Here is a 27,335-nt window from a genome sequence, read left to right as displayed (position 1 = left end):
GCGTGCGTGGGATGCTTCTTGGGATGATCTGTCCTACCTCAGAGAAGGGAGGAAAGAAAGAAAGAAAATGCCAAAAAACTAAGCATAAACAGCACCAAAAGACAAAACCCCACCCCATGTTCCTGTGCACAGCTGGAAGGGGATAGAGCTGCATTGACCCCACTCTGTGCTGCCTTGCCTCTCTCCTTCTCTGCAGGTTTTCTTAGTACTGTCTTCATGCCCAAATACTTAGCACAAGTTTTGGTCATCTCTCAACTATTTTGTTATCTTGAATTTTAACAGAAAACATAGGAAAAATATGTTATTGGAGGAGAATTTTAATGTCTGTACATTTTCTCAGTACTTACTTAACCCAAAACACGTTGGGAATAGTTGTTTCCTTTATTTTCATTCAGAAGGTATTTAAACCCTTTGTCTTAGGAATACAATTTTTCTGAAAAACTGTAGATCATGTTTATAATAAAAATGATGCCCTCAGACACCATGCATTCATCCCTGCGTGCATTACATTTTTATCCCTAGAAACAGCACCCAGCTTCTCAGTTAATCAGCAATATGGAAAGCAGGGATGTGATCAGAGTCTTTCCTCTGAGCTTAGGTTCTTTCATCTGCCCATTCTGAATGGTGGGCAGCCTACGGATGGTCGAGACAGCAATGAAAGTTTTTACTTCATGTCTTTGCATTGAGCAAATTTTTTGAGTTAATTTAGTGGGCCATGATAAGAACTATCTAAATGTGTTTAAAAATCCTAAATCCCCTCTGGAGTTTTGCTTTGCTTTGTCTTGCTAGCTCCAAGAGGTATGATCTGCCAGCACTGAGCTTTTCCCAGGGAGGAAGCAGCTCTCAGTTTCTCTCTGTTCCTTCTGCCCTTCATCTCAGAGCTAGCTCCTTGCAGAAGGTGAAAACAACTTGCACTTGAGCACAGTGCATCCTCGGTTATATTTCCCCTGAGGAATGGTACAAGCTGTCAGTTTAGCACAGACCCAAAGCTCCAATGCGAGCAGTCAAGGAGGTTCAAGTTGCTTCCTGGCAATTTCCACACCTCCAGTCTCTGTAGCTAGTCATATACCACACATAAGTTATGCGTCATCCTCTAAATGCGCTACACCCTTCAGACTTCCAAACATTCTCTGGTGTGTGTTAGAAGCCCTAAAGTCCATATCATGAGAAATTACATAGTTGGCTGTTTTTTTGTCTGTTTGTTTGCATCTTTGTTCATTTTAACAGTCAGAATCCTCACCAAGAGATAAGCAGAAGAGCCTCAAAAATCCTTGTACTTAACTGTTCAGAGTTAAGGAGCTGATGTCCCCAAGAGAGTAACCACAGCATCCTTGTTTTCTCACTGTAATCCTGTGCTGTGTGGTTTCAAGCACCTTTCTGGGATGGAGGTGCAGTTTCTCTGATCTAATGCAGCCATAAATATGGAGCATTCTCTAGGGAGCCTGCTTTACCTCTAGGGAGCCAGCTTCAGCAGAAGGTCTAGGTGATCTCCAGTGGTCCCTTCCAAGCCCTACAGTCTTTTGATTCTGTTATTTGTATGTATTTTCATAGAGAGCTAAGATTATCTTTATAGCAAAGCAGTGAATACTAATACTAAGATATTCTTGTTACGAGCATAGAAATCCACTATAATGATTCACAAGGCTATTGCACAACTATCGCACTGTAATGTTTATAAAAATTTATTTTAGCATCTGTTAAATTTAATATGAAAAAAAAACCAACAATATTTTATCACCTGCATTTTGGGAAATAATCCTCTCTGACCCAATGATTTCCTTTTAATTGCACTAATCTTTACTTGATGGTTTTAATTTTCCAAACTACAGCAGTGACAATGCACTAAAAAGCTTCAAAGTGGATTAATACACGGAGTGTTGCCCTTAGCTTCCAAGTGGAAATAGCATGCGATGTAGAACTCTTTTTTTGCATTGTTGCAGATACAAAAGTCTCTGTAATACATTTTCTGTGTCTATTTTTAGGTCCCGAAGAAGCAGATTTCAAATGTCCTCTGAATTACATGACCTGCATTGGTACAAACAAATGTGTTCACTTGTCCCAGCTCTGCAATGGTGTTTATGACTGTTCTGATGGGTACGACGAAGGAGTGCATTGTCGGGGTGAGTAGATTTGCTGAGCAAAAAATGCTTTAACTTGAACAAATTTCAATCAGTAGACTTACTGCTAGGTCATAGCTGTTGATAACCATTAGCTTGACTCATGTTCAAAAACAGAAATTCAAGAACAGGTTCTGGGACTTCTACTAGAGTCAAATGTAACAATATTCAGTAAAAGGTAATAGAAGTATGCTATAGTTCAGAAAGTTAAATTAGAATTTAAAAGTCCATTGGACAGATTTCCAGAACTGTCATAATAAAACCCGAGCCCTTAAAAAAAAATAAGCAAAAATAAATGAATAAATAAATAAATGAGGAACAAAAAGTGCTATCTAGAATTAATCAGTGTAATACTGCAGACTTTGCAAAATTACAAATAGTAATTTTTATATAGCTGGGTGAGGATACCGGTTGTCATGCAATATATGACAATTCTTATTCACAGTGATGGGAATCATTTCTTTTCTTGAAGACTCTACTTTTGTAGTGCTTGCTCAACAAGTGTTACAGAAAATGAACATTTGTGTCAGCATATTGATTTTAGCACTGGTTCCAGTATCCAAAAAGAAATCAAACTAGCCACAGCATTACTTGACCCCTGCTGAGGCTTTCTTATGTTGCAGATGTGGGCTTTTTTTTGGAGAAGAGTATTTACGATCTCAGTGATTCATATATTTCTATAAATTGCTCTGGTTGTGACAAAGGATTAAAAACTGCCCATGCTGAGTAATACCATATATATATATATATATATGGTATATGTATATATGCATCCATATTTAATATACTGTAACTATTTAAATTAGGGGAATAAAAGAATCAGAAAAAGAAATAGACTAAAATCCAATGTAAGTGTAAACTAAGTGTTTTTGTTTGTTTGTTTGTTTGTTTGTTCCATATGTAGCAATTTGTGGCCAGTATTTTGGAATGGAGTATCACAAAAAGTCACTTGTCTCCATTCATGCCCCTTTAATTTGTGCTCCAACCAGTTTTGTGATGTTCAGATTGATTCCCACTCCTTTCTTTATTACCATAAATGAATATGAAAACTTCCCACTGGTAAAATTAACGTCTGCTCTGATAAATTATGATAGCGTTTAGTAAAACATATAAAATGTAAACATTTGATCACAGAGCACACATATGATGAAGTTCTTTTATAGATATTTCTATTAATGTCATAGGTGGTTAACAACTCATTCATATTTTGTAGCAATTTCCTAACATCTGTCACTAATATGTCATTGTGATATGTTCCTGTGTATCAGAAATTTGAATGCATTACCTTTGAATAGAAAACTGTTGAGTCATTCCGTTGCTGTATTTTCTAAGTGATGAATGTACAAGTGATGTGTTTAGATCATCTGTGTGGACAAAATTGGTGAAGGTGTCCCAGAAACCTAGCTGAGTAGTTACTTTGTCCTGGTATTAGTAGCAAAGATGGCATTTAAGTTATGTTCCTCTTTAATTAACACTATCCATGTGATATTTTTAATCTATCAAGGGGGAAACAACAGTTTTAAACATGGAATTGCAAAGAGCTCGCTTGGTCACAGTCCTGTGTTGAAACGTTTTACTAGGCACGCTGGTTGTTCTCTGTAAATAAGAAGTGGTCTGTGCACCAGGCCACAAACTCCTGATTCAAGACATAGGGCACATGACTATGGCAAAGACATTGCAGTGTGCAGGTCACAGTTCTACAAGGGTGAAGGCTTCTAATAATGCTTAAGAACTATCAGAGCATAAACATTCTGTAACTGGAACTATTTTAATTTCTTTCTCTACATTTAACATTCTTTTGTTCATTCATTATATTACGATCTTTGAGAGATATTCAGGCCTGCACCTTTCCCAGGGAAGTAAAAATATGATTGTATCTGCAGTGTGAAATGGTAATGTATGTGAAATTTCAAGGAAATAGTAGTAATACAATGACATTCCTTTCTCATCATCTTTTATTTCAGGCACATATGCATTTTTTGCTGGCAAATGTAATGCATAAATTCAGGAGGGGTTGTAGCAGTACGAAATAAAAAATGTTTTATTATGTATAGCTGTTTCACATTATGTGTTCCAATGTCCTTCAGAGGAGAAGGGGTCCTTAGTTCACTGAAAATGAAACTCACAGCATGTGTAAGCAGTAAAATATTTGTATTTGGTCATTTTGGTTTCCTAGCTATTTTTTGACTAATTGAAAAATTCTTTAGAGATGCTGGAAGCATAAACGAGTGCTGAAAGTATACACCTGCCCCTTGTTTGAAATGTAGTTTGGGGCTGATCAACGTTCTTAGTCTCAACTTGGTGCCTGATCAGGGAGATGAGTGCACTGGCTGTTTGGTGGCTTGACAAGGCTCAGGTGAAAATTACTGATGCCAAAACTAGACCCAGGATTGAGTAGTAAAGTAGCAAAGGAGTGGTTTGAAGCTGTTCTTGTCAGTGAAGCTTTTTACTTTAGCACAGTTCTTCGTATTTCTTCCAAGGGCCAGATCTCTATTTCTGTTGCATTTTCAACCACTTTTAAAGCTCAGCCAAGCAACACGCTGAGATTTCTTGTGCCACAGGGGAGCCGCCAAATTACCGCAAGCTGAACTATTTGAGCTCAGCATGTTTTCTTCCCACACTTCATCCCAGCACACCGTGCTCATGATCTTGCTTAGGGCATTGCCAGTATGGGACTGGGACTGGCTGCGGTCAGCTACTGCAGGGGTCCCATGCCTTCACATTGCTCCAGCCTCAGCTTCTGTGGTTTTCTGAAGGTGAAAATACCTTGTACTTTTCTGAAGGTTTTAGAAACGGCTTAGACAAATATCCATCAAGGATAGGAAGATGGAGTTACTTGGGCTTGAGTTGGTAAAAGATTAGATATGTCCTTAAGGTAATTTCTGGAGAATTACGCTCACGTTCCTATGAATCTTAGAAAGAGATTTTAATAGGGCTGCAGAGGTGATCTGTGCAGTTCTATAAATCTGTACTTTTTATATAATGGCAAGAAATTGGAGATGATATGTCACAATTAGTTTTTTCTCTGATCTAGAGCTATAGAAAACAAGGACTTCTACAGAATATAGAAATGCCCTTTTTCACTTAACTAGCTTAAGAACTAAGTTATTATTAATAGTGAAGGAATTATTGTGCTAAAATTATGGGCATTTCAGCCAGCAAATGCTACAGGATTACTGAAAAAAAAAAAACCAAAAAAACCTTAACCTAGCACAAATGGTCTGAAATTCTGGCTTTGTGCCAGTCTATCATAAAATTGAACACTTTTGGAGCAATTACCAAGGAACAAAACTGACAGAAATAACAGGGGCCCAGGTAAGAGCCCAGTGCAATTACACACTGATGCTCTGACATTAAAGGTGAAGTATGTTTTGCATCACACTGCAGCGTCCATTACATGGTGATGGGCACTGTTGTGGGAATACTGCAGCAAGTTTATCCCTCGTAGCTGGCAAGACAATATAACAGCTTTAACAGCTTATGTGTACAGTTCTCCAATGGACACATTAACAGTGAAGTACATGGGGACCTTATTAAATAGTCTTCTGTCAAAGCTATGGTGTGGGTTATGCTCTGTGCTTTTTGGTTTGAGGACAGACAAGGCAATGCTTTGGGGAGAGAAGGGAGAGAGGAACACTGGAGGGAAAATCTGGAGGTTTGCTCTTGCACTAACCTCTGAAGTGTAAGCGGTGAGCAGGTTTTTGCGGACACTTCCATTGCAATTGCTGCTACTGGTCAGCTCTCAGTAGTGTCTGCCTAGTACCCCATATGTGAAGTGCCAAGGATGCTGTTCTGGGACTTGGGGAGCCCACAGTGAGCACGCGTTGCTCATCCTGGCTCTGGGTCACAGCAGCTCCTCTCACAAGCCAGAGCTGCATGAAACATGCAACTGTATCTTTTCCTATTCATAATACTGAGTATTCAATCACCTATTGAGATGAATAGTAATAGCAAGACTGCAGCATCTGTTAAAGCCCTTGCTATTTTGAGAGTCACAGTCAAGAAATTGCCTGCATGTTTCCCTGCCTGCCTTACCTGACCCTGGTAACAGGACGAGCCTGGGCAGACAGGACAATTTATGTTACATTTGGAATAATGTCTTATGAAAATAATTTGGGAAAAACAATTGATATATTAATTGGGTGTAACGCAACATGTTTTTATAGGCTAATTACAAATAAGAAAATGTAGGACAGGTCTCTTGATGTGCTTTTAAAATTAAAGCTAGAAGTGTAACTGAACTTCACTGAGATCTGATAGAGTCCTTTTCGGATTATTTAGATCTTTGTTAATTGGGATCTGAAGTATGGTCTCTAGTCTTCAGAATGTACAAAGATAAACTCCAGATCATTTAGCATTAAAAAAAAAAACCCTGCAAAACACAAAGACAAAACATTTAGTTAAATAATTGAAATGTTTGCAGCAGCCTAAAATCAAAATATTAATTTCCAGGTTAGACTTTTTGAATCAATTGTTACAAGATGAAGATGAATGTTGCTTCTGTTGAATCATGTATTCACTTACTTCTACAGCTGGAACACTGGGAAATTTCAAGTAGCACTTACCAGAGGCAAAAACACACATTCGGAAATTTAAGGGGTCTTCAGACCTTTCAAGAATGAGAAATTACAAAACTAAATGTTATAATATTGTGGAGATACATTTAGATCCAAATCTACCTGTTCTGTTTTTTTTTCTTTCTTTCCCTCCACTTTTCCTTTCCCATGAAGTATTGTTTCAAAAGAAGAAAGAAAATCTAAATTAGTCCAGAATTGTAAATGTTCCCAGCGTTTTCTCATGAGACCTTTCCTGTGCACACCTGCAAAAGAAATCTCTGTAAACTCATTTGGTTTATTCTGACAAGCTTGAAATCACTCCTCATCTTCTAAGACTGTGATGTATAAAGTGTCACATCAGGTTACTGAATCCTTGAACCCCCAGGAAATCTCACACTGCTCCTGATGTACCAATAGGGCTGCTGAAACCATCAGGTAATGCTCAAAATTATTCCCTCTGCAACCACTCTGCATTTTGAATCAAGCTTTTCACTTCTGGTTATAAGACAGAAAAGAGAAAAAAAGAATAGGCACTAAAAAAAAGAGATGATCATAGGCAGTCTTGCTTTGGAACAGAGCTTGTAGTAAATAACTGCATTTGTCTGGGCAAAAGCATATCTTGCATTGTTGGGGTTTATTTTGTCTCTTTCTCATTTTACCTTCCAACTATCCAGTTCCTTGTACGCTATTCTCATCTTTTTACCTTTATGCAGTATGATGTGGCTCATTGAAATTATCCAAGGTCATTTAGTCTGTTCTGCTGTCAAGAGAAAGAAGGCATGGGCTTGGTGATTTAATAACTTTCTATCACAAAATCCTATTGCAGCGAAGCAAATTAAAGGTGGCTGGAAGGGGGAGGAGAGCAGAGGAAGGAATTTGAGTGATGTGATTTCATTCCACCTTTTATGGGCTATTGCTAAAGAGATGTCTCAGGCCAGAGTACACAAATGAACACCATTGTTAAGGTGTCAGTATTGTCTGTATAGTACATGATGTGTAGAATTTAAAAGTTTCACCATATGTGATAATAATAATATGTGATACCAGATCATTAAAAAGCAGAGGGTGCAAGCTGTGTAGAGTTTTGTGATTCTGTACGTTGAAAGAGTGGTGCATGTTTTATCTGCTCCCAATTAGTAATCCCAATCAGTAATTTTCTTGTGAGAAAAAAGATGGATAATGTTGCTGGCAAAACCAAAGGCTGGTCAGCTACAGCCTCCCTCAATATAATTGCTGACTAGCTTTCCTGATAAGCAAAAATGGTTTTAGATATATAAACATTCTTCAAGGTTTTGGAAGCCATCTTTGCAGTGGGAAATATACTCTTGCATGTTTGAACCATGGAGTTCTTTCTCATCTTTCTTATATGACGGGATTAAAGATTATAACTCCAATATTTTAGTTTTTCTATGATTCTATTGCCAAGTAAATGCATAAACCTTAACAGACATTAATGTCTTATATTTTAAACTAGATCATAGTAGTTGAACAAACCAGATAGCTGGCATGGTGAAGAACTGGCTTACACAATCTTGATGAGAATAGCTCCAGTCAGTGCAGCAGGAGCATGCGATGGAATGATCTGAGAAAGCTTTGTTCTACATCCGTGGGATTTAGGTTAAATGCTCTTTGTTGTTGGTTGTTATAAAAAAAAAAGAAAACTGGCATTCAAACTCTTATAGTAAGCATCCGATTTTCAGTGTTCAGTTTCAGTTTTAAGAATTTTAATTATCTTTCTCTTCATTATTGTGTATTATTACCTAATAAGTTTTCTTGTACAGCCAGTAGCATTCTTTAAGGAGTTATGTCACATAACACGTATGTATATCTATTAATTGCAAAGTACTTTTATTTAGATAAATACTTTAGAAATAATCTCTATAGTAGGAATTCTGGGGCAAAAAGCCCTGAAATTCATTAATTCATTCTATGAGTAGGAATTAGAGCTGCTACTTGGCTTCCAGTATTTTACATCACCGAGTATTTCTTCAATTCATCTTCAAAACAAAGACATGGAAACAGCTTTCCAGTGAAGAGGAACTAGGGCCCTGACACCAAGTGCATATAGAACTGTAGTAACCTTGAGGCACTGGGAGAATGATGGCAAAAGGTTTCTCATCGGCTTACTGGAGGGAAAGGAAGGTATAGTTTAGACTTACTGAAATCTTATACTTTTTCCAGTTTCTGCTTGAGGTTTGTTTGTTTGTGTTTTTCCTTTTTCAGTATGTATCTTTGGAGTATATGGGAACTTCTTAATTTATGCCTACAGAGTAAGAAGAATTCAGTTAATATTTCTTACATTAATTGTAAACTTATATCTGATGAGGAAAACTGGGTAGGAAGCAGCTGTCCACCAATAAAGTCATCACTATTAAATTTCCATAGGTTCCTTTTCTAGTGACATTATTTATGTATTCATTGCTCATATCAACAGAATTGTAAAGTAAGTGAGTAACCTGATGTTTGAAGTCTGAATGAAAATTAAGTTTAAGGTACATTTGATGAAAAACATGGCTTTGGTCTCCTTAAGTTTATTCATAAAGCTGACCTAAATTTACAGAATAGTATCAAATGGAAAATAGAAAGGAAGAAAGAAAAGAGAAAATTCCAGGGCTAGCATCACATAATTTTTCAGAAGTGTAGTTGTCAGTTTTCTGCCCCAGGAGCCCTCAGCCAAGCTAAATTATGAGACTTAGTTTCAAGTTTTTTCCCTCCCTGCCTGAGGGGATTTGACTTCCCAGCTCCTTATCTTCACAAGGTGAATAAACAAACGTGCAAACTACAAGATGTTCTGTGTGGGGGATACAGCTCCTCCTCATGGTGCTCCTCTCTGAAATAAACAGTTAAACATTTATTATAACAAATACTTGGAGCTCCAGCTGTGTTCGCTGTATTTCTTTCCTATGGCGAAGAGTCGGTCTTGTTTTTCAGTTAGTTCTGTCTTAGCCTTTATTTGTATATTACTAACCAAAATGGTTTAATTCTGTGTGTTGGAGTAAATGTACTCCCACTTGGCATATATATATGGTCCTGTGTGGCATCCACTTTCCTGGCCATGTCTATACAATGTGTATCTGAGAACTTGGAGGCATCATTTTCAGACCACGCACTGAATCAGACAGCAATCTTCAGCCTCTAGTCAGTGTTGAAGCACTTTGGAACTCTCTGGGGAAGGCTGGTCTCCTTCCCGGCTGACATGCTGCCTGTCGCATTGCGTATCCCCATGCCTCTGGAGAATGACGGAATGAAAAGGACATCTCAGGGCAGTGGATTTAGGGCACTCCTGGAAAAAGGAGTTCAAGTGCCTCTAAATTGTGCAAAGATATGAACATGTTTCTCTTGGGTCCCCTGTCTTCCTTCCCTTGAGAATAAAAGAGAGACAAATTGAAACAAGTAAAGGTTTCATTCAAACAGTTCTTACTCTTCCTTTCTTGCTTTTCAGTAGCTAGAAAGCATTGTCTAGTTTCTACAGAGGCTTCCTGATATGCAATATGTAGTCTGTTATATCAAGGAAAACAGGATTAGCCAAGCTTAAATCTTTTCAGGTCAGTTATTTACACAATCAGAAAACTTGATGAAGAAAGCTTCCTTTGCCTGGTTTTTAATCATTCCTTTAAAGTGTTCAGAAGGTAATACATCAGGAAGATTTCTTTAGGCTATTCTGCCTTTTTACACAATACAATTCATAGGTTAAAAAAAAAAAAAAAAAAAAAAAGGAAAAGAACTCATTCATTTTTCTCCTAGACAAGGATTTCAATTTCTTACCACATCCCACTTCTTGCATTTTGCAATTTTATATTCAAGAAATTGTATAATCAGAAAGTTTAAGTCATTGTCATGTCTTGTAATACAATTTAAAAATTAAAAGTTACCATCATTCCTTAGACTATGATAAACAAGTCAAAATGACACCAGCAATCTTAAGTGAGATTGATAATATTCAATGGTGTGAAAAATTTTGCTTTAATACTTTGAGAACTAACTCTTAGTTTTCCTCTCAGAAACGAGAATATGCATATAGCGTACAAGCGTCTGATTTCCAGACTTCATTATTTCTTGTCTGAAAGGTTTTGGTCATTTTTTATTCTCAAAAATCTGAGTCAAGAAAGCATAACTTAATAATTACTTTAGCTCACAGTATTAAGATTGATATTTCAAGTTACACATGAAAAATACAAGTCAACACATTGTGAAACAAAAAAAGTTAAAATTGTAGGGAGATGTGAAAAAGAGAAATGATAGCATGGGAAAATATAGTCAGTAAATGGCAAGAAAGAAGAATCACTGAAAACAATTAAGAAAGAATGAAAACTAGGAAAATACAGAGTCCGTAGATATAAGGTTTGGCGCACTGCTATACATGAGGCCTAGTAAAGCAGACCTGTGGTTGAAACTAATGATTTCTCATCATGTTCTTATAGATTTTGAGCTGAGGAAAGTACATACTACAAACTTCCATTCCTTGAAATTTGGAGACAGACAAACTGGAAACTGAATGTCTTAAAATTCACAGATGATATTAAATGGTACTTGTACAAGCTTCAGTAGTACTCACTTAATAAAAGTAATAAAAATTGGCTATATTTGAATCACATATAATTTTAACACTGTTTGGTGTATTGCAGAAGCAACATTCCAGTCAATATCTTTATTAACCAAGCATGTTATGCAAAGAAAATGTAGGTCTTCTCTCTAGTTCTCTGTGTGAGTAATGTGCTCCCAAGGTTCTGATGTTCTTTACCTTGAGCATCTCCCCTATGAAGAAAGTCTGAGTGAACTGGGTCTGTTTAGCCTTGAGAAAAGAAGACTGAGAGGGACCTGATCCAGGTCTATAAATATCTAAGGTGTGGGGGGCAGAGTTGTGAGGCCGGACTGTTTTCAGGAGTTTGTGGGGACAGAGCAAGGGGAAACTGCCAGAAACTGCAGCATAGGAAGTTCCGCACAAATGTGCACAAGAACTTCTTTACAGTGAGGTGACGGAGCACTGGAACAGGCTGCCCAGGGAGGTGGTGGAGTCTCCTTCTCTGGATATGTTCAAGACCTGCCTGGATGCCTACCTGTGCTACCTGCTGTAGGGAACCTGCTTTGGCAGGAGGGTTGGACTCGATGATATCTGGTGATCCCTTCCAATCCCTACAGTTCTGTGATTCTGTGATTCTGTAACTTCTTCAATTATGAAAGCACTTGTTAAAAAAAGTAAACAGTGCTCAACAAGGAAAAAAATTTAGTTGGTATCCAGTCTGCAGTCTACTTCAGTTGATAGCAGTATACCATCGAGTGTAGGACTTTGAATGGGGCCTATCCAAATCTAAAAAATAGCTTGTGCTTAACTTCTAGAAATGCTCATATCGAATTGGTGTTGAAGCTTTTATATATACAAAAGTATGATTATTTTTCAAGAAACTAGGAAAATGCGAGATGCAGAGAAGAGTGAGCTGTATCTGAAGTGCAGGATGTGACCTTTTCCTACTCTGTTCAGAACACTAATGTTTTCTGGCATGTATCTCAACTGTTGAGTGAGGATGTTGCGATTGTATTGGCTGCCCTCTGAACTGTTTAACTCTGGGAAATTGTGCTGCAGAAAGGTATTCGATGACATGAGGCTTCCTGAGACTACGTTTAACATCTTTCTAAATTAATTTCTTTTCTATCCAGTCATTCTTAAGCTCCATTAACATGGCGCAAAGTATTAAAAATACCACTTGGTAGATAAGTTATCTTATACATGGGATGGGTCAGTGGAACAATCGACCGTTGTCAGCTTTCAATTTTTCCCAAAGAAAGTGAAGGCCAATAAGAGTGTAAAAGAGGAGGAGTTTGCAGCACAGCAGACTCTTGATTACAAAAATGGGTTTATCAGATGCACAGTGACATTTTTTTGACCCTTTGGGATGTAGCTTGGTTTCCATGCTCGTGTGATCTTCCTTGAGAGCTGATGTCACGTTCCCAGAGCCAGATTATTCAGAGAGAAAATGTCTGTGTTTTAAAATGAAAGAGTCATTTGTAGGGATTTAAGCCGCAAACACGTCTCTTCACCATGCTACTGAAGGTCAGAATCCTTGCTCATTAAGAACTACATAGAGCCTTTTAAACAAATGCACTTTTTGATTACCAGCAGGCAATTCAGCACAATTTGTTGCTGTCTATGGTACTTTTTATTTTCTAATGGTCTTGCATATTTCATAGCTTCTTTCAAAATTATGCATCGAATGAAGGGCCTGCCACTAGCTTAGCTGACTTTTTCTCCCTTTTTTAATGATGTGCATCCCCTAGAATTTATCAGAAGGGAATCCAGCTGTGCATAGGAAAGGCAGTTCTTTGTATCAGTTATGTATATCCACTGTGCAAATCTAATGGTGACAGAAGTCCCTGTGGACCCCTGAAGGATCTTTTTGGGTTAGGGAGCCTGGAGCTGTGACCTGTACTTATGTCAGAGGGAATATGCAAAAGGAGAAGTGTCCTCTACTAAAAGATAAGAGCTGTTGGTTGTTCTACCCCCTGTTCTCAGACTACCTATTTGAAACTGCTTTTAAAATAAAGGTCCTGTATTTGAAAGAATAATCTCATTTGGTGTATTAACCTTAAACACGGTGATGAGGTCTTTCCATGGCAAGCTGTCTCGATATAATTTCAAGACAATCTCAGGAACCATCCCAAAAACCTAGTGGATAAATAATGTACTTGCAGGATAACAGCTTGTGCCCCTGACTGGTGTTATCATTTTCACCACCACGTCTTAGTTGCATTCTATGTTATTGACTCCAATGATTTATTAAAAACAAACATATAATCATTTAATGAGCATTCAGATCTCGATTTATTTGCTCAACTAGATTTCCAGAGTTATGGAACTACGTGCAGTCACATTTTGTGTTCTCTTTTAAATATTTATGACAGAACAGTTCCACTTGGGATCAAGGCATTACTGTAGGAAGTGCCATAGAGTTGCAGATTAGAAGGAGAACAGCTCACAATTCTGAACTATCAAAACACTTAGTTGTCTTTTAGTGAATTGGAGCTGTTTTACTTCATTGAAAGACAACGATGTGATCCAAGAGCATCATGAAATATTTATGCACAGGAAATTTTTAGGTGCAACAGTTTATTTCTACAGCAAAGTCATGAATGTAGCTTTAAATTCAAAAAGTAATGGCATGTAGCAACATCAGGAGAGTAAAAAAAGATGGGAATAAAGTCTGTGCTGCAAATGGTTAGGCATCTACATGAAAACAAAACTGTTCTCATATCCTGAGTACTTGCATTTAAGGACATTGTATTTAGAAATACTTTTGTGGAGTGTAACTATTCTGCCATGAATTGATACAAACATTTTGTGTTAAATAATAATCAGATAATTACAAATGTAAGTGGACACAGCATGGAGCCTGTCCTTGTACTTCTTGCTGAATCTGAATGTCATATGCTGCATAAGAATCATCGTGAAAACATAGCTCTGCTTAACATGGGAGTTGGATCTTTTGATATTTAGAAAAGGGAAATAAACACATATCCAAACAAAATCTCTTGTTGGTCATAACGTCTTTTCTTAGAGGAAAGGATAAAACACAGTCATCTTCAGACAGTAATTTCCCTGTCTTGAGCTTACTGGAAAAATGCTTTAAATATCATCATACTTCTTAGTGACATTATGTGGATTATTGTTAAGATGAAGTAAAATGGAGATCATAGATGATTTCTCTCTTACAGTTAGTGGTTTCTATATATGTACCCTATCTAGGTTTACAAAGAAGAACCAGATGAAAGGCAGAAAATGCCCTTACATGATCTGAACAGAAAATCAGTCTTTCTACTATTTGAAAACAGACCTTTTATTCTGAACTCCACCGATATAGGTCAGGTTTTCTGGCATTGTCTTGAAACTGATGTAAGGAAATGTATCATTCTTGTGCTGAAACTGGAATTTGTGGGATTTAAGAAAAAGGCAAACATTTTCTGTAAAATTCAGAAATTTGCAACCTTGTAATTTGCGTACCTTAATGAGGTTCCACTCATTACTTTTAATAAAAAAATAATTCTTCCAGTCCAGGAGTTTTTTTTTCTTTCTGATAACAGAGGTCTACAACTGGGAGGAAATATGAGCAAATTGCCTCAGCTTTCCTAAGGATTGCTATGGTCCAAAGGAACCTTTGCTGTATAACTAAGGATATATGTAATAAATAAAATATATACCTGAGGATGTAAATGATACGTAGTACATGAATTAGACAGGCTAGTTTGGACCCCAGCTTTATTACCTTCCACATCCACACCAACATATGTATGAAAGGAGATACAGCGCTTTCAGTGAATTTACCTTACATTAGTTGTGTAAGGAAAACTAATCTGTTGGTCTTCATAAAGCTGCCATCAGTTCAGCAATGTCCAGCAAGGATCTAGGAAGCTCTTGTCTGTCTGTAAACTGTAAGTGAAAGTAGAAATAGCTGTTGGCTCATGTTAGTATGAGTTACAATCCTCTTTCAAAGTAAAAAGTAATATGAATGAAATACATTCTTATTAAGGGATACATCTGCAGGCCTTTGCTTCCAACTTCAGCTGTGAAAGGGCTTCTCATATGTTTCTTTCTTCCCTAATGAAGGCACAGCTGTGCATTTAGGGATTCTCACAAAAAGTACGGTTGTGGAATTCTGCGCTTCCAGAATAATTTATCTGCCTTCCAAGAGAGTTGTTCTTAGGAAACTTATTCTTAATGACATTAGTGTTGGCTCATACAGTGGGCATGTTGGGGAGGCAGAAGCACGGAAAAGCTACAGTAGTTAAGGAAATGTTTTCATCTTTCAGAATTTCCCTTTGCAACTTGATTTTGAAGTCTTTAGGGAAAGGTAAAGCAATATAATTAGACTCCTGAATGCTAGGAAAAAAAATATCATGGTAAAGATTTAAAATAACAAATGAAAATTAAGGTCTTTCAAAAAATGAAATATTTGAAGAATTTGAAGATTTGCTGCATTTGGATCAGTACTGCTTTGTCTCTGTGATTTCATCTTGGTTGCTCTGGAATATGCAGTCAAGCCTTTGTAGAGAAGCTTACTAATTTTTTTATCTCAATCCATATCTGTTATTTTAAGAGATGTGTGTCACCAGCTGCAGTGTAATTTCCTTTTAGAATATTACACTAACATTTCTTTGAGCTCCTCAGAGAATCTCCTAATGGATGTTTTCAGGGATAAAGAGACGCATAATCCAAAACACTGCAGGATAAAGCTTTTAAGGTTGTTTTGAAATTAGCTGGATTTCATCATATTCATTCAAACTCGTTGTCAAAAATGTTTTTTAAAAATAAAATTGTGTTAAAATTGAGGTCACTTGGAATCTTTAAGAAAATCAGGAAACATAGTGGTGTTCTAGAATGATTAAAAAAAAATCAGAATATATGAAATATTATCCTTGGCAAATCAGGTACTTCCCAGTAGTACTTGTACCAGTGTACTTGTACATGCCAATCATGCTTTCCTTCCTATTTCCCTGCATTCCTGACATGAGAAAGATGGGATTTTTGTGGCACAAAGTTCTGACTTTACAGAGGACCTTCGGTCTGTCTCTTGAACTCCTAGGTTCTAATGTAATAACTATTGTGTGTTCCTAGTCTCTTCAAAGACAGTTATGCATGTGAGGGAAAACCAGTTGGTTATTATGCAGAGGCAGGATCAGTGAGGCTGTAGGGTACCGTAGAATAAAACATCATCAATTTGACTGCTATATTCAGAACATGCAACAGGCTCTGCTAATTAAAAATATACTAACGAGAGTAGAGAAAGTGTTGCCTGCTGTGTTCCAATGAAGAAAATAGCTCAAACAATTTCTATGGGATTTGATTGATTTGCAAACTAAGAGAGTAAGTTTGAGGGGAAAAAATGATGCGCACTGCACAAAATTGCTAGCAGTGTTTAGCATTTAGGAGGAATCACAAGTTAAGGAAAGGTTTTGGAAGGAATGATTTAAACGTTTGCTTTTTTTCCTTCCTTAGTAAGAATCAATGACCATTTGCCTTTTAAGTTCCCGTAATAACTTTACAGAATGAAAATTTCAGAATGTGTTTCTCTCTGTACCATCAAATGCTTTGTGGATTTATATTGATGAAGATCCGTATCCTATTTGCAGTGGTGATATGTGTTCTTTTTATTCCATTCATCTTTCAACAGTGACAAAAGGTGGCTGTTCTCTTTTTAGTCATAAAGTTAACTTCAAAAAGGAGTTGTCAGTGAGTGAAAGAAAGGGATTTTCATCTTTTAAAATCACCAGAAACCCATTTGTTATTGATAGATGCCAAAGATGGTTGCAATCATTTTGCATGGTTTTAAGGCAATGATAGCTTTACTTGAGCACACTAAATCTTCACTGGTGACTTACATAAAACATCAGTTACCTCATGGCTGTTGTTCCTTGCAGGGGGAAAATGATAAAGTTAATAACTGCGCAAGTTACATATTTTAATCACTGACAGAAATACTATAATCTATTAATCATTTTGTTGTTGTTTGACCAGTGTTGGGCCTGATTTGTCAGTACATTCATGTGTTTTGTTCAGTGTTTTGTCACTGAATTATGATTTCATTTTCCTTTGACCTTGTTTGTCCTTTGCTCTCACAATTGCTGAAACAATTTGGTTAAAATAAAAAATGACCCAAACTTTTATTTTTCAATCAAACTGCACGGAACATAAATCTCAATTAAGGTGACGAAAGTTCAGCTGATTTTCTGCTGTGGTTGCAGCCATGAGTGCTGGCAAGGGACCAAGCACCATGAATAGTCCAACAGTCCAACCTGGTGAGCCACTTGGGCAGTCCAGGAGGCATCTCCAAAATGTCCCATGGGCTGTCATAAATCCTCATAAACTGCAGTGAGAGGACTGTTGGAATTATATCTTGATTTTTACTTTTTATTTTTTAAACTAATCAACAACGCATATATTATTGCTTCTGTAGTTACAGCAAATTTGTCTTTTGTTAAACATGCAAATAGCTGGCGCACCTTGTCTGTTCTAATTTAGTGCTATTGTAGAATTCTATGATTCTAATTTGGTGCTATACCTAAAAGATACAAGATTACTTTTATTTTAGAGCATTTCAAGCACTAAAAAAGTGTTCATCAATGGGAGGAGTACCAACATAACCGTGTCCTTGTTGTCTTTTCTTTGGCAAGGCTGATGTGACATGTGGAAAACAAGAATTTGATGCATAGAATTCTGATCTTTCCCAGAGTTTGAATTTAATGTGGTATATTGATAGAAATGTCACACGCTGTTCATGAAGTATACCAGGCAGAAGTAGAATCATAGAATGGTTTGGGTTGGAAGGGATCTTTCAGATCATCTAGTTCCAACCCCTCTGCTGTAGATTATAGCATTCATGTAATATATCACATTTATCTAAATCTGGACCAAATTAATCAATCTTCTACCCATAACTTGTATTACGATAATTAATATGATAATAAGATTATCGGTCTAGCATTTGTGTGATGAGCTTTTCTTTGGGATAATGAAACTGTGCAGGAAAACAAACAAAAACTTCAACTTGCAGGGGATTTTGTATTGTTTAAGTTGGCCTCCTGTGAGTGATGAGGAGATGAGAGAGACTATCCTTCCCTCTTCCAAAAACCTCCAAGATAACATATTTTTGTGATTACCGAATTCAGCTGTTCCCCAGAGTTAATAGTAGTATGAAACAGAGTCTTCTCTTCAGTTTGTATCCTGTTCTGTGCCAGACATGTTAACAAATAGTTCTAATATGTGGTTGTAATAAATAACTCTGTGTGGGCTTAAAGGCTGATGCAGACAGTTTAGTCCTACTAAACCAGCAAGTTTGTGCCTTTCTTATATCACATACCAGTGCAGATCAGAGTAGTGTCTACAGAGACACTTAGAACACCTTAAAACTCCCACAGCTCTGCACCTTAGGTTTGGATTCAGCTCTATGTCTGTCATGGAGGATGATTATAATTGTTGCTAGTTAACTGCCTTCTCCATCTGTGCATCAATTGAGGGGATATCCTCCCAAACAAAAACAAATCTGGCGGCTGCCTGGAAATTTCAAGCAGCTGTGTCCTATATAGGTAGGGCTTTATGTGTGCTGCTGCTGGGAAATCTGCAAAATGCACGACTGCTGTGACTACTGCATGTTCAGGGTGGATTGGGAATGTGATCTGTTAAGAAGAAAATTAACAACACAATGAAAGAGGAATGTTTGCTTTTAACAGCTCTTCTTTTATCTTCTTTTCAGTGCTTGTTTGTGCTTTATCTTCTTCATGTTATGGCAGAAGTTATGAATGCTGATGAGTCAATGCAGATCCTTAAGTACTCATTCTGGGAACCGTTTACCTATTCATATAATGAAAGTTCAAGTCAGATTCAGTCCATTTTACACAATTTATTTCCTAAAAGCTTCCTACAGACTGCTTTGTGCAGCGAGGAGGGCAATTTCACATGAACAGAATCGCATGTATTCCTGTGCTAGCCTGTAAGTAACTTGCATTAGTTGTCTTGGTTGTAGAAAAGGCACCAAAATGCCTATGTTTCCAAATCGCTATGAGCTGAAGAGGAAAATGGAATACAGTGAGTGGGTGAATAAAGAGGAGAAACAGGAAAGCAAGGGCCATGCTAGCGGTCTCAGCAGTAGCCAAGTGATGGGCTTAGATCTGCTCCTCTTGCACTGGGTGTGCCAAAAATTGTCAATATTTTGACAATATTTGTTCTGTGAGATCTATGATTCTATCATTTGTATAGAGCTACTTCCATTAGGTGCTGTATTGTATCCTGACTTATCATTTTTAGAAGAATTTGGACCACTGTAACAAATTCCCTCTCTTCTATCCCAGATATGAACGCACTTCAGTATGGGGACAGCTGTTAGGTATTTTACAATTGCTTTATGATCTCTTTGCACGGATGATTATTCAAAAGGACCTTGAATATTTTTATTGAAAGTTCCGAGCACTTGCACTAACATTTGTGCTTTTAATCCTTTATTTTGCTTAATCTCCCACACTAAAGAGATGTAGTATGCAGTACTTCTAAAGGAATAGTTGGGAATCCTAGTTTCTTGCTTTCAGTTTTGGGGAAGACAATACGTTGCTCCTGTGTTCATCACTCCTCCTTTCTCTCAAGGGCTTCTCCATGTCAGCTTCTGAATGGTCCTCATGCTTTTTCCCAAAGCACGTATGAATCTTCTGCATTGAAATCAAATAGAAAAGAAAATATTTTCGTCTTGTTGGTTTCATTTGTTTTCTGACTCACTCTAATGCACAGGATTATGCTCACCAAAACAAATTACACGTTGGAAGCAGTACAACAAAGGTATGCACTGTTTCAATGGAATTAAGTTGATATTGGCAAAACCACACAAATATGAGAAGAGCCCAACTGTGCGTGTTAAGAAGACAATAAATGATAATAGGCTGTTTTCACACAATTTTTAAACAAAATTGTTATTCATTGCTGCATGTCAGTGCTTCCATCCCTTCTTCTGTTTTCTCCACCTCCTCTGTCCCAGCCCTAAAGGCTTGGTGTTGATTTCTGGATGAATAATAACATTCTACAGAAGAAGGGCTTGTTATTTGTGACTGCAATTCACGTGCTTCCCTAAGAACATTATGGCCTGCAAGAGTTCTGCCACCCTGTCCTGAAGGGGGAAAAAGCCTTTCTTGATCTTGTATCCTATTGAGTTGGGTAACAAATGTACCAGAGTGGCCAAAGCATTCAAAGTGGTTACCATCTGATCTGCTTCCAGATTTGCTTGAGTTTTGTTCCTTATTTTTTAATGCAGTTCTCAGAAATAATTATGTGCATTGTTGTAAATATCAGTGTTATTGCCATGGATATGTTGTACTGAAAAAAATCTGCATTTCATGGAATCTAAATTGCACTGAATATCAATAGGTATTTACTAGCTACTTTTAATGTTACTGCTGACTTTTTTATGTGATTCAGTGAGGTCATTAATGATATTTGAGTCATTTCTCTCCCCTGGACACTCTTACGTGCTATAAGAAAGCCAGTTAAAAAACAGAATCCTGATTCTGTCATTATTCCTTCCTGCCTGCTACCATCAGAATTGTTCAGTGTGCTCTGGCACCACAAAGTCAGCAGCCAGTCTCCAAATATTTCTCACAGGAGTGTTAACCTTGTGAACAGTCCCTGTGGCACAAAGGCAAGAGGAGAGAGAATGTGCTGCTCTAATATTCCATATTGATCTAAATTAGAATGCATTTTAATGATGTTCCATTTTTCTTATGTCCACCCCAACACTTACTCATATCAGATGTACTTTCTTAAAGGACAAACTGCAGGCTCTTTTCTGCTACAAATTCTAACAGTGTTTATGTGAAGTTAGAATAGAAAAAAAAACGAATAGTGTCTCACCACTGATTTTCCTCCTACGTGGTATGAAGAGCAATCTGCTGCTCAGGCTGAAAGAAAACCATTGGAATGAGGATAAAGGAGGCTATGAAGTGCATTTATTGGAGTATTCCTGTTGTCCTGAAGAGAGGACTGTTCCAGTTCTGGGATGTATAGGCTGGGTTCTTTTTCCAAAAAGAGGAGAGTTTTCCAGACCCTGATTGTTTATGTTGCAGGGTGTTCAAACTGTCACTGAAATTGAACAAGTTCTCCTAATTTCAAGGGACTGTTCCCAACTCTAACATCTTTAACATCCCTAAACATGATGGTGTTCTTTCTTTCTTTTCTTTTTCTTTCTTTTCTTTCTATTCTTTCTTTCTTTTCTCTCTTTTTCTCTTTTTCTCTTTCTCTCTCTCTCTCTCTCTCTCCTTCTCCTCTCCTCTCCTTCTCTCCTTCTCTCCTTCTCTCCTTCTCTCCTTCTCTCCTTCTCTCCTTCCCTTTCTCCCTTTCTCCCTTTCTCCCTTTCTCCCTTTCTCCCTTTCTTTCTCCCTTTCTTTCCCTTTCTTTCCTTCCTTCCTCCCTCCCTTCCTCTCTTCCTTCCTTTCTCTCTTTTCTCTCTTTTTTTCTTTGAAGTTGACTTTTTCTCCTGTTTCTTTATGTAGATTATCCTCTTCAAGACATCTTGCCTCTTTCCTGGTGAGGTCTCAGTACTTCCAGACTGCAGTCCAATGAAGGATAATTAATATAAATCTCTCCTCATTTAATCATCTTCAGAGTCCTTCCTTCTTCTTAGATCATTCCCAGTAGGTCCTCATTAGCTCCCACCAGTTTCTCTTCTATTCTGTAAGCTTGAAAAAGTTGTGAAAACCACAGAATTCTTCCTATAAACTGCTCTTTTCACTTCAAGGCAATTTGTAAGCCTTTTGACTTTGTTTTCTGTATTCCAGTTTCTAAAATTGCCAGTGATTATAAGCAAACCTCTGGTCATATGTGAGTCTTCTTCTATTTTCTCTCCTGCAGGTCCTGTCCAATATTCTGTTTGCGAACAGCTTTTCCTTCTAATTAAAACAGAGTTGAGTGAGCTGGGGTGATATATGAAAGCAAACATCAAACAAGTTCCTGGCCAAGAGTGTGTTTCTTCTGTTGTTGCTCGTACACACAATGAGAAGAGATTTTGTGTTAGATCACATTGTGGTAAATGAATGCATATTCTCACGTAACCATACAGGTCTCCCTAGCACAATCAATGAGTTATCTGCTGGCCAATGTGAGCACCTATGTTCTCGAACTACTCATATCTTCCGGGGAAAGAAATTGTGTCCATGCCCGCTTGAAATGAGTTGCATTTTCAAATCTGGCACTGAATTTTAAAAGCAGAAGTTGTTTTTACTGATAGTCCTATGTATGCATGTGTGTAAAGACAGGGGTGATGATGCCTTGATTGATCACCACTGCATGGGAGCCTTTTTCTGCTGTTGTTCCCCATCCAATCCTTTAAGTGAGAAATTGTCTTTTGTTTGTTTTTCTTTCCTGCAGGTTTGCCTTGTTCCATATATTCCAATGCAATTTTGTATTCTTTTTTGTTTTTGATTTTGTGAAATCTGTATTTTGTATGTTTTGATTTTGTGAAATCTGTATTTCAAATATTGTTTTAATCAGCTTTGCTTCATGTTCAGGAGTCTTTCTTGTCTGTGATAATTAATTTGTGACACTGGAAGCTGTTGAGAACCAGCAGATTCATATAAGAGAGACAGTAAATACAACTTTAATGCAGATGATGAAATTAAAAAATAGTTGATATACTTTGGTTGTTAAACTAAGACACTTGCACAAATCTCCATTTAAATTCTGTTTTCATCATTAGTATGTAATAAATAGATATCACAAGAGTTAACTCATAGGCAGAGCAAAAAAATTTAAATTCCTGCATAGAAATCGTTTATTTTAGCATCTCAGATTTTTTTTTTTTTTTTTTTTTCTTTCCCAAGCTGCCATTTAAAAGGTACAGGAACTAAATTTAGTTCATTCCATACCTTTGGCAGATGTTACGTTTCTGACAAGTGTTCCTCAGTGAAAATTCAGTGCATTTTAGTTATTTTAATATAATTTCCTGATTAAAGATGCAAAGAAAAATTATATAGGCATCTCTATTGAATTAATACAGTAAAATAACTTTGTCTTCCCAAGCTCCTCTCTGTTTCCTTTCTTTATGTTCTGTTGTTTAACTCTGCTTTGATTAGAAGAAATTATACACAGAAAGACACCAAGGGATAGAAATTAATTCTGAGATAATCTCAGTGATTCATACATTTTATGAGAATTTAAGTCCAAATTTGAATCAGTGTAATTAATTGATTTTAGGGAGATTAGCTGAATTATACTTGGCAGAATGGGCTTCTGAACCTAACCACAGATGCCTTTCTTAGATGAGTTTGCAATTAAAGTGCAATCAAACTTACAAACTTGTGTCCTTGTTCTTGCAAAGAGATATAGATGGACAACACTCATATATATAAATATATCACAGAATCACAGAATTGTAGGGGTTGGAAGGGACCTCCAGAGATCATCGAGTCCAACCCCCCTGCCAAAGCAGGTTCCCTACAGGGTAGCACAGGTAGGCATCCAGACAGGTCTTGAACATCTCCAGAGAAGGAGACTCCACAACCCCCCTGGGCAGCCTGTTCCAGTGCTCCGTCACCTCACTGTAAAGAAGTTCTTGCGCACATTTGTGCGGAACTTCCTATGCTGCAGTTAAATATCTATATGTACACACACACAATTTTCTTAAAGCATATCTGCATTCAAAGGAGGCAGCAAGTTCCAGAATACAGAAGGTATGAAGTTATTTATTTACCAGCTGCCCACTCTAGAGGCAACTACAGTGCAAAGGTCACACAAATATTCGGATATCACTTTCTGAGATTTCAGAGAGATTTCTGCATGACATTAAATCCAAGGCTCTCACTTTTTCTTACCATATTACCATATACCTGCCCATTCCCCCATTCCCCCACCAAAAAATAAAATAAAATAAAATAAAATAAAATAAAATAAAACAGGAAATAGTGATACCTTGAAATACTCAGATACTTGAATGAAATACTCTCATAGGCATTGCCATTGACCAGACTGATTTTGCAGTCTGACTGTAGATTCAAAAGACAGCCAAATTTTTTCCAGGCTATATTTTTTATTTCCAATTTATAAGTGAGGAACAAAAACTGAAGAGTTTAGGTGACTGAGCAGGAAATTGGTTGCCTCACCAAGAAACAAAATTAAATTTCAAAACACTTAAAATGTGACTATAGGTTCTCAGTATATTATTATAGTACTGTCAATGTAGCATATTTCTTGACTTTTCAATTGGAGCCAATGAAATTAATCACTGGATTAATTTTAAATACAGTTTTGCTGACTCACCTGAACTATACTGTCGTATATTATTGTAACAATTTATACGTGCTGACAAAGTAGATGGCTTCATACTCCTGAGGATAAAGTTTTAAAAAGGTGGTATTATTTATACTAACGTAACAACTGACAAGAAAATTCACTAGATATAAAAGCATGGTCTGAAATTCCTGAGAGGTTTTTCCTGCCTGAGTGACCAACTAGTGAGAGTTTATGTATCGTTTCAAGTCAATTAGAGAACTTGTCTTAATAAATCTCCTCAGCATCCAGCCAGGTGATAAATTCATGTCAAACATGACTACGCTGTTTATCATTTTGTGTGCAATTTTGCACATGGTCCCTCTCCTCTCACTACTATTAGATCTAAGTAGACAAACGCATATACAACTTGTGAAGGAGTGCTGATCAATGTGCTTTCCCGTGCTTGAAAATAAATACTCAGGTTAACAAACTGATGGAATGCCACTAATCTTTGGGAAGAAGAAATAGTCGTTGTTGACAGTGAATGTCCCATGAGAATGCAGTAAAATGGAGAGATTATCAGTAGGTTTTGGTTTGTTTTTTTTTTTTTTTTTCCCCCTAGGCAGTTAAAGCATCAGTCAGTATATAGCATATCAGTCAGTATAAAGCATCATGATGAAGTTGCTGTCAGTGTGTGCTATTATGTTATTATAAGAGATTGCTTGAAGACACCAGTAAAATAAGAAGATTTGTAAGCATGAAGAAAAATATAAAAAAATCTTTATTAAGAAATGAGGGAGATCCTTCCTACCTATTCAGTCCAAGGCAGATACTTGTTTCCTTGTTGACAAGTGGTGCCTGCCTGGTATAAAAATGTTGTGGCTTGCTTCTAAATGAGAAAAATATTTTTACACAACCAAAGCTTTATGCTGTTTGTATAATGAGTGTATTTTATGCTAGATGTTGGTCTTTGAAATAAGGAAGCCAGAAGCAGCCCAAGTGGGCAATTGTCTGTCAGAGAATTTAAAGCAGAGATCCCAGGGGAGAAGTCCTTCTCCATTATTGATTCCAATTACAGAAATTAAGATGGACAGAAAACTTGGGAGGTAATTGTCAGAGCTTCCTCAAAGATTCTCTACCACAAAAGCAACACAGCAACATTTCCTGTAAGACTCAAACCTCGTTCATCTTTAGAAATCAAATCTTTATCGGTTAAATCTTAAAATGTTTAACAGTGCCATCTGGTGACCTTTGCCATAACAACAGCAGTGTATTTCAGAGCGTCTTCTGAGGATCTGAAAGGGCTGCCCTAACAGCTGCATGTTACTGACTGAAAAACTTGCTTAGGGAAAGCCTGAGACGTTTATTGCTTCTGTTCGATTTTCTTTATTCTGTAGCTTCCGAGATTGGGATAAGCTGATTCATAAACTTATATTTTCTTCCTAGTGGTAAGAAAACTGAAATAAATATCCATGTAATATTTGTATAGTTACAAAGCTATGTGTAGAAAGACACAGATAATTACTGCTTGGTATCCATGCATCAACACAGCTAATCAACCTCACTGAAATTTGGCTATGAACTGTGGTAGGATTTCAGGCAGTGACTAAAGACAAACAATTGGTAAGTATGAAGAAAAATATAAAGAAATCCTTATTAAGAAATGTGAGAGATCCTTCCTTATGGTGATCCCATATTCAGTGATAAACCTTCACTGTGGTGGTTTCCCATTTTTTCTCACGCAAATTAGTATTTTTAATATAATGGTTTATTTTAAAACTCTTAATCTTTTAATGCCTTTTTTTTCCCCCCCAATGAAAAGATAATGTATTTTCTTTATTCTCACTGTCTTGTGCACTGAAATTTTAAGCATTGCAGGGCTAGGACTCTCTCTGAATGTGAGCAGGAGGAATCTCATTGTTGGTCTCTGGAGACTACTAGCTGTTAAATGAGCTGCTAGAAATACATTAGTTTTAGTTCCAGAAAAAAATTGCATTTGAGTTTAAATTTTGAAAGTGGTTTAATAAAAGCAGTAGTTAACAGTGACATTGAATGTCATTTTCCCTTCATGGTTATGAAATTATTGTGCAATCAGAAAAGACAAAAAGAAAATTAAGTCATTTAAGTAGTTTAGAGAGGTCTCCTCAATATGTACCAACCATGACATAAGGAAGCTGAACATTGATTGTGGATATCATGGGAATACCTTTCTTAGACAAACATGGAGCACCTGCTGAGCTGTGAGACTTCTTCCAGTAGTCATTTGCACACAGCATGTTTTGACATGTACAATAGACCTGGGTAAATGAGGAGAAATAGAAAACCTATAAAGAACACCAAGGTGATACACTTGTATTTTCCCTCATAAATATGCACTTGTCAGTTTACTGTTAGCCTAATTACAGGAAAAGTGAATAACTGAAAACCACACCTGTGCAATGGGAGACATTGCTCTGCATGCTTACCTCAATGTGAAACCATCTGTGCACATCTCTTGTAGTGATAATATTTCTTCATTTTCTTGTTTTAGTTGACTCCTCACAAAACAATTATTGCATATCCTGCTCTCTCCATCCATCAGTTCTTCGCTGCTTGTTTATTTAAACTCAACTTTGACATTTTATTCCCTTTCTGAATTTCAAGGTGATGCTTAGTTCTAGAGACTGTGGGATTGTATTTCTTAACATACTACATTTGACTTCTGATTTGCAAAATATATTGTGCAGAAACATTATTTTCCTGCATGTGAAGAGAAATGCTGCATGTTACTGAGTTTTTTAAAGGCTGACAGCCTTGTAGGGAATAAATCTTCTCAACTGATTTAAATTTTATAAAGTGTTTTCTTTCTGGAAAACTTGGTGAATATTTTTAGTTAGTTTTAATTGATATTCCATTTTATACTGAACAATATGAAAATGATGAAGAATTTTAATC

General features: G+C 37.0%; 1 protein-coding gene across 1 annotated transcript in view; it reads left to right on the top strand.

The window, feature by feature from the left end:
* Nucleotides 1–27,335, top strand: part of LRP1B (LDL receptor related protein 1B) — a 440,883-nt gene that overhangs the window by 88,192 nt on the left and 325,356 nt on the right. Inside the window, exon 3 of the mRNA XM_042827024.1 lies at nt 1,983–2,120. Coding sequence (XP_042682958.1) covers nt 1,983–2,120 — 138 coding nt within the window. The remainder of the gene's footprint in view (nt 1–1,982; nt 2,121–27,335) is intronic.

This window comes from Centrocercus urophasianus, unplaced genomic scaffold (assembly GCF_019232065.1).
Source record: "Centrocercus urophasianus isolate 14NV4802_14NV808 unplaced genomic scaffold, USGS_Curo_1.0 seq_28, whole genome shotgun sequence".
NCBI lineage: Eukaryota > Metazoa > Chordata > Aves > Galliformes > Phasianidae > Centrocercus > Centrocercus urophasianus.
The sequence above is the reverse complement of the archived record's forward strand: the minus strand, read 5'-3'. Positions and strand labels throughout refer to the sequence as shown.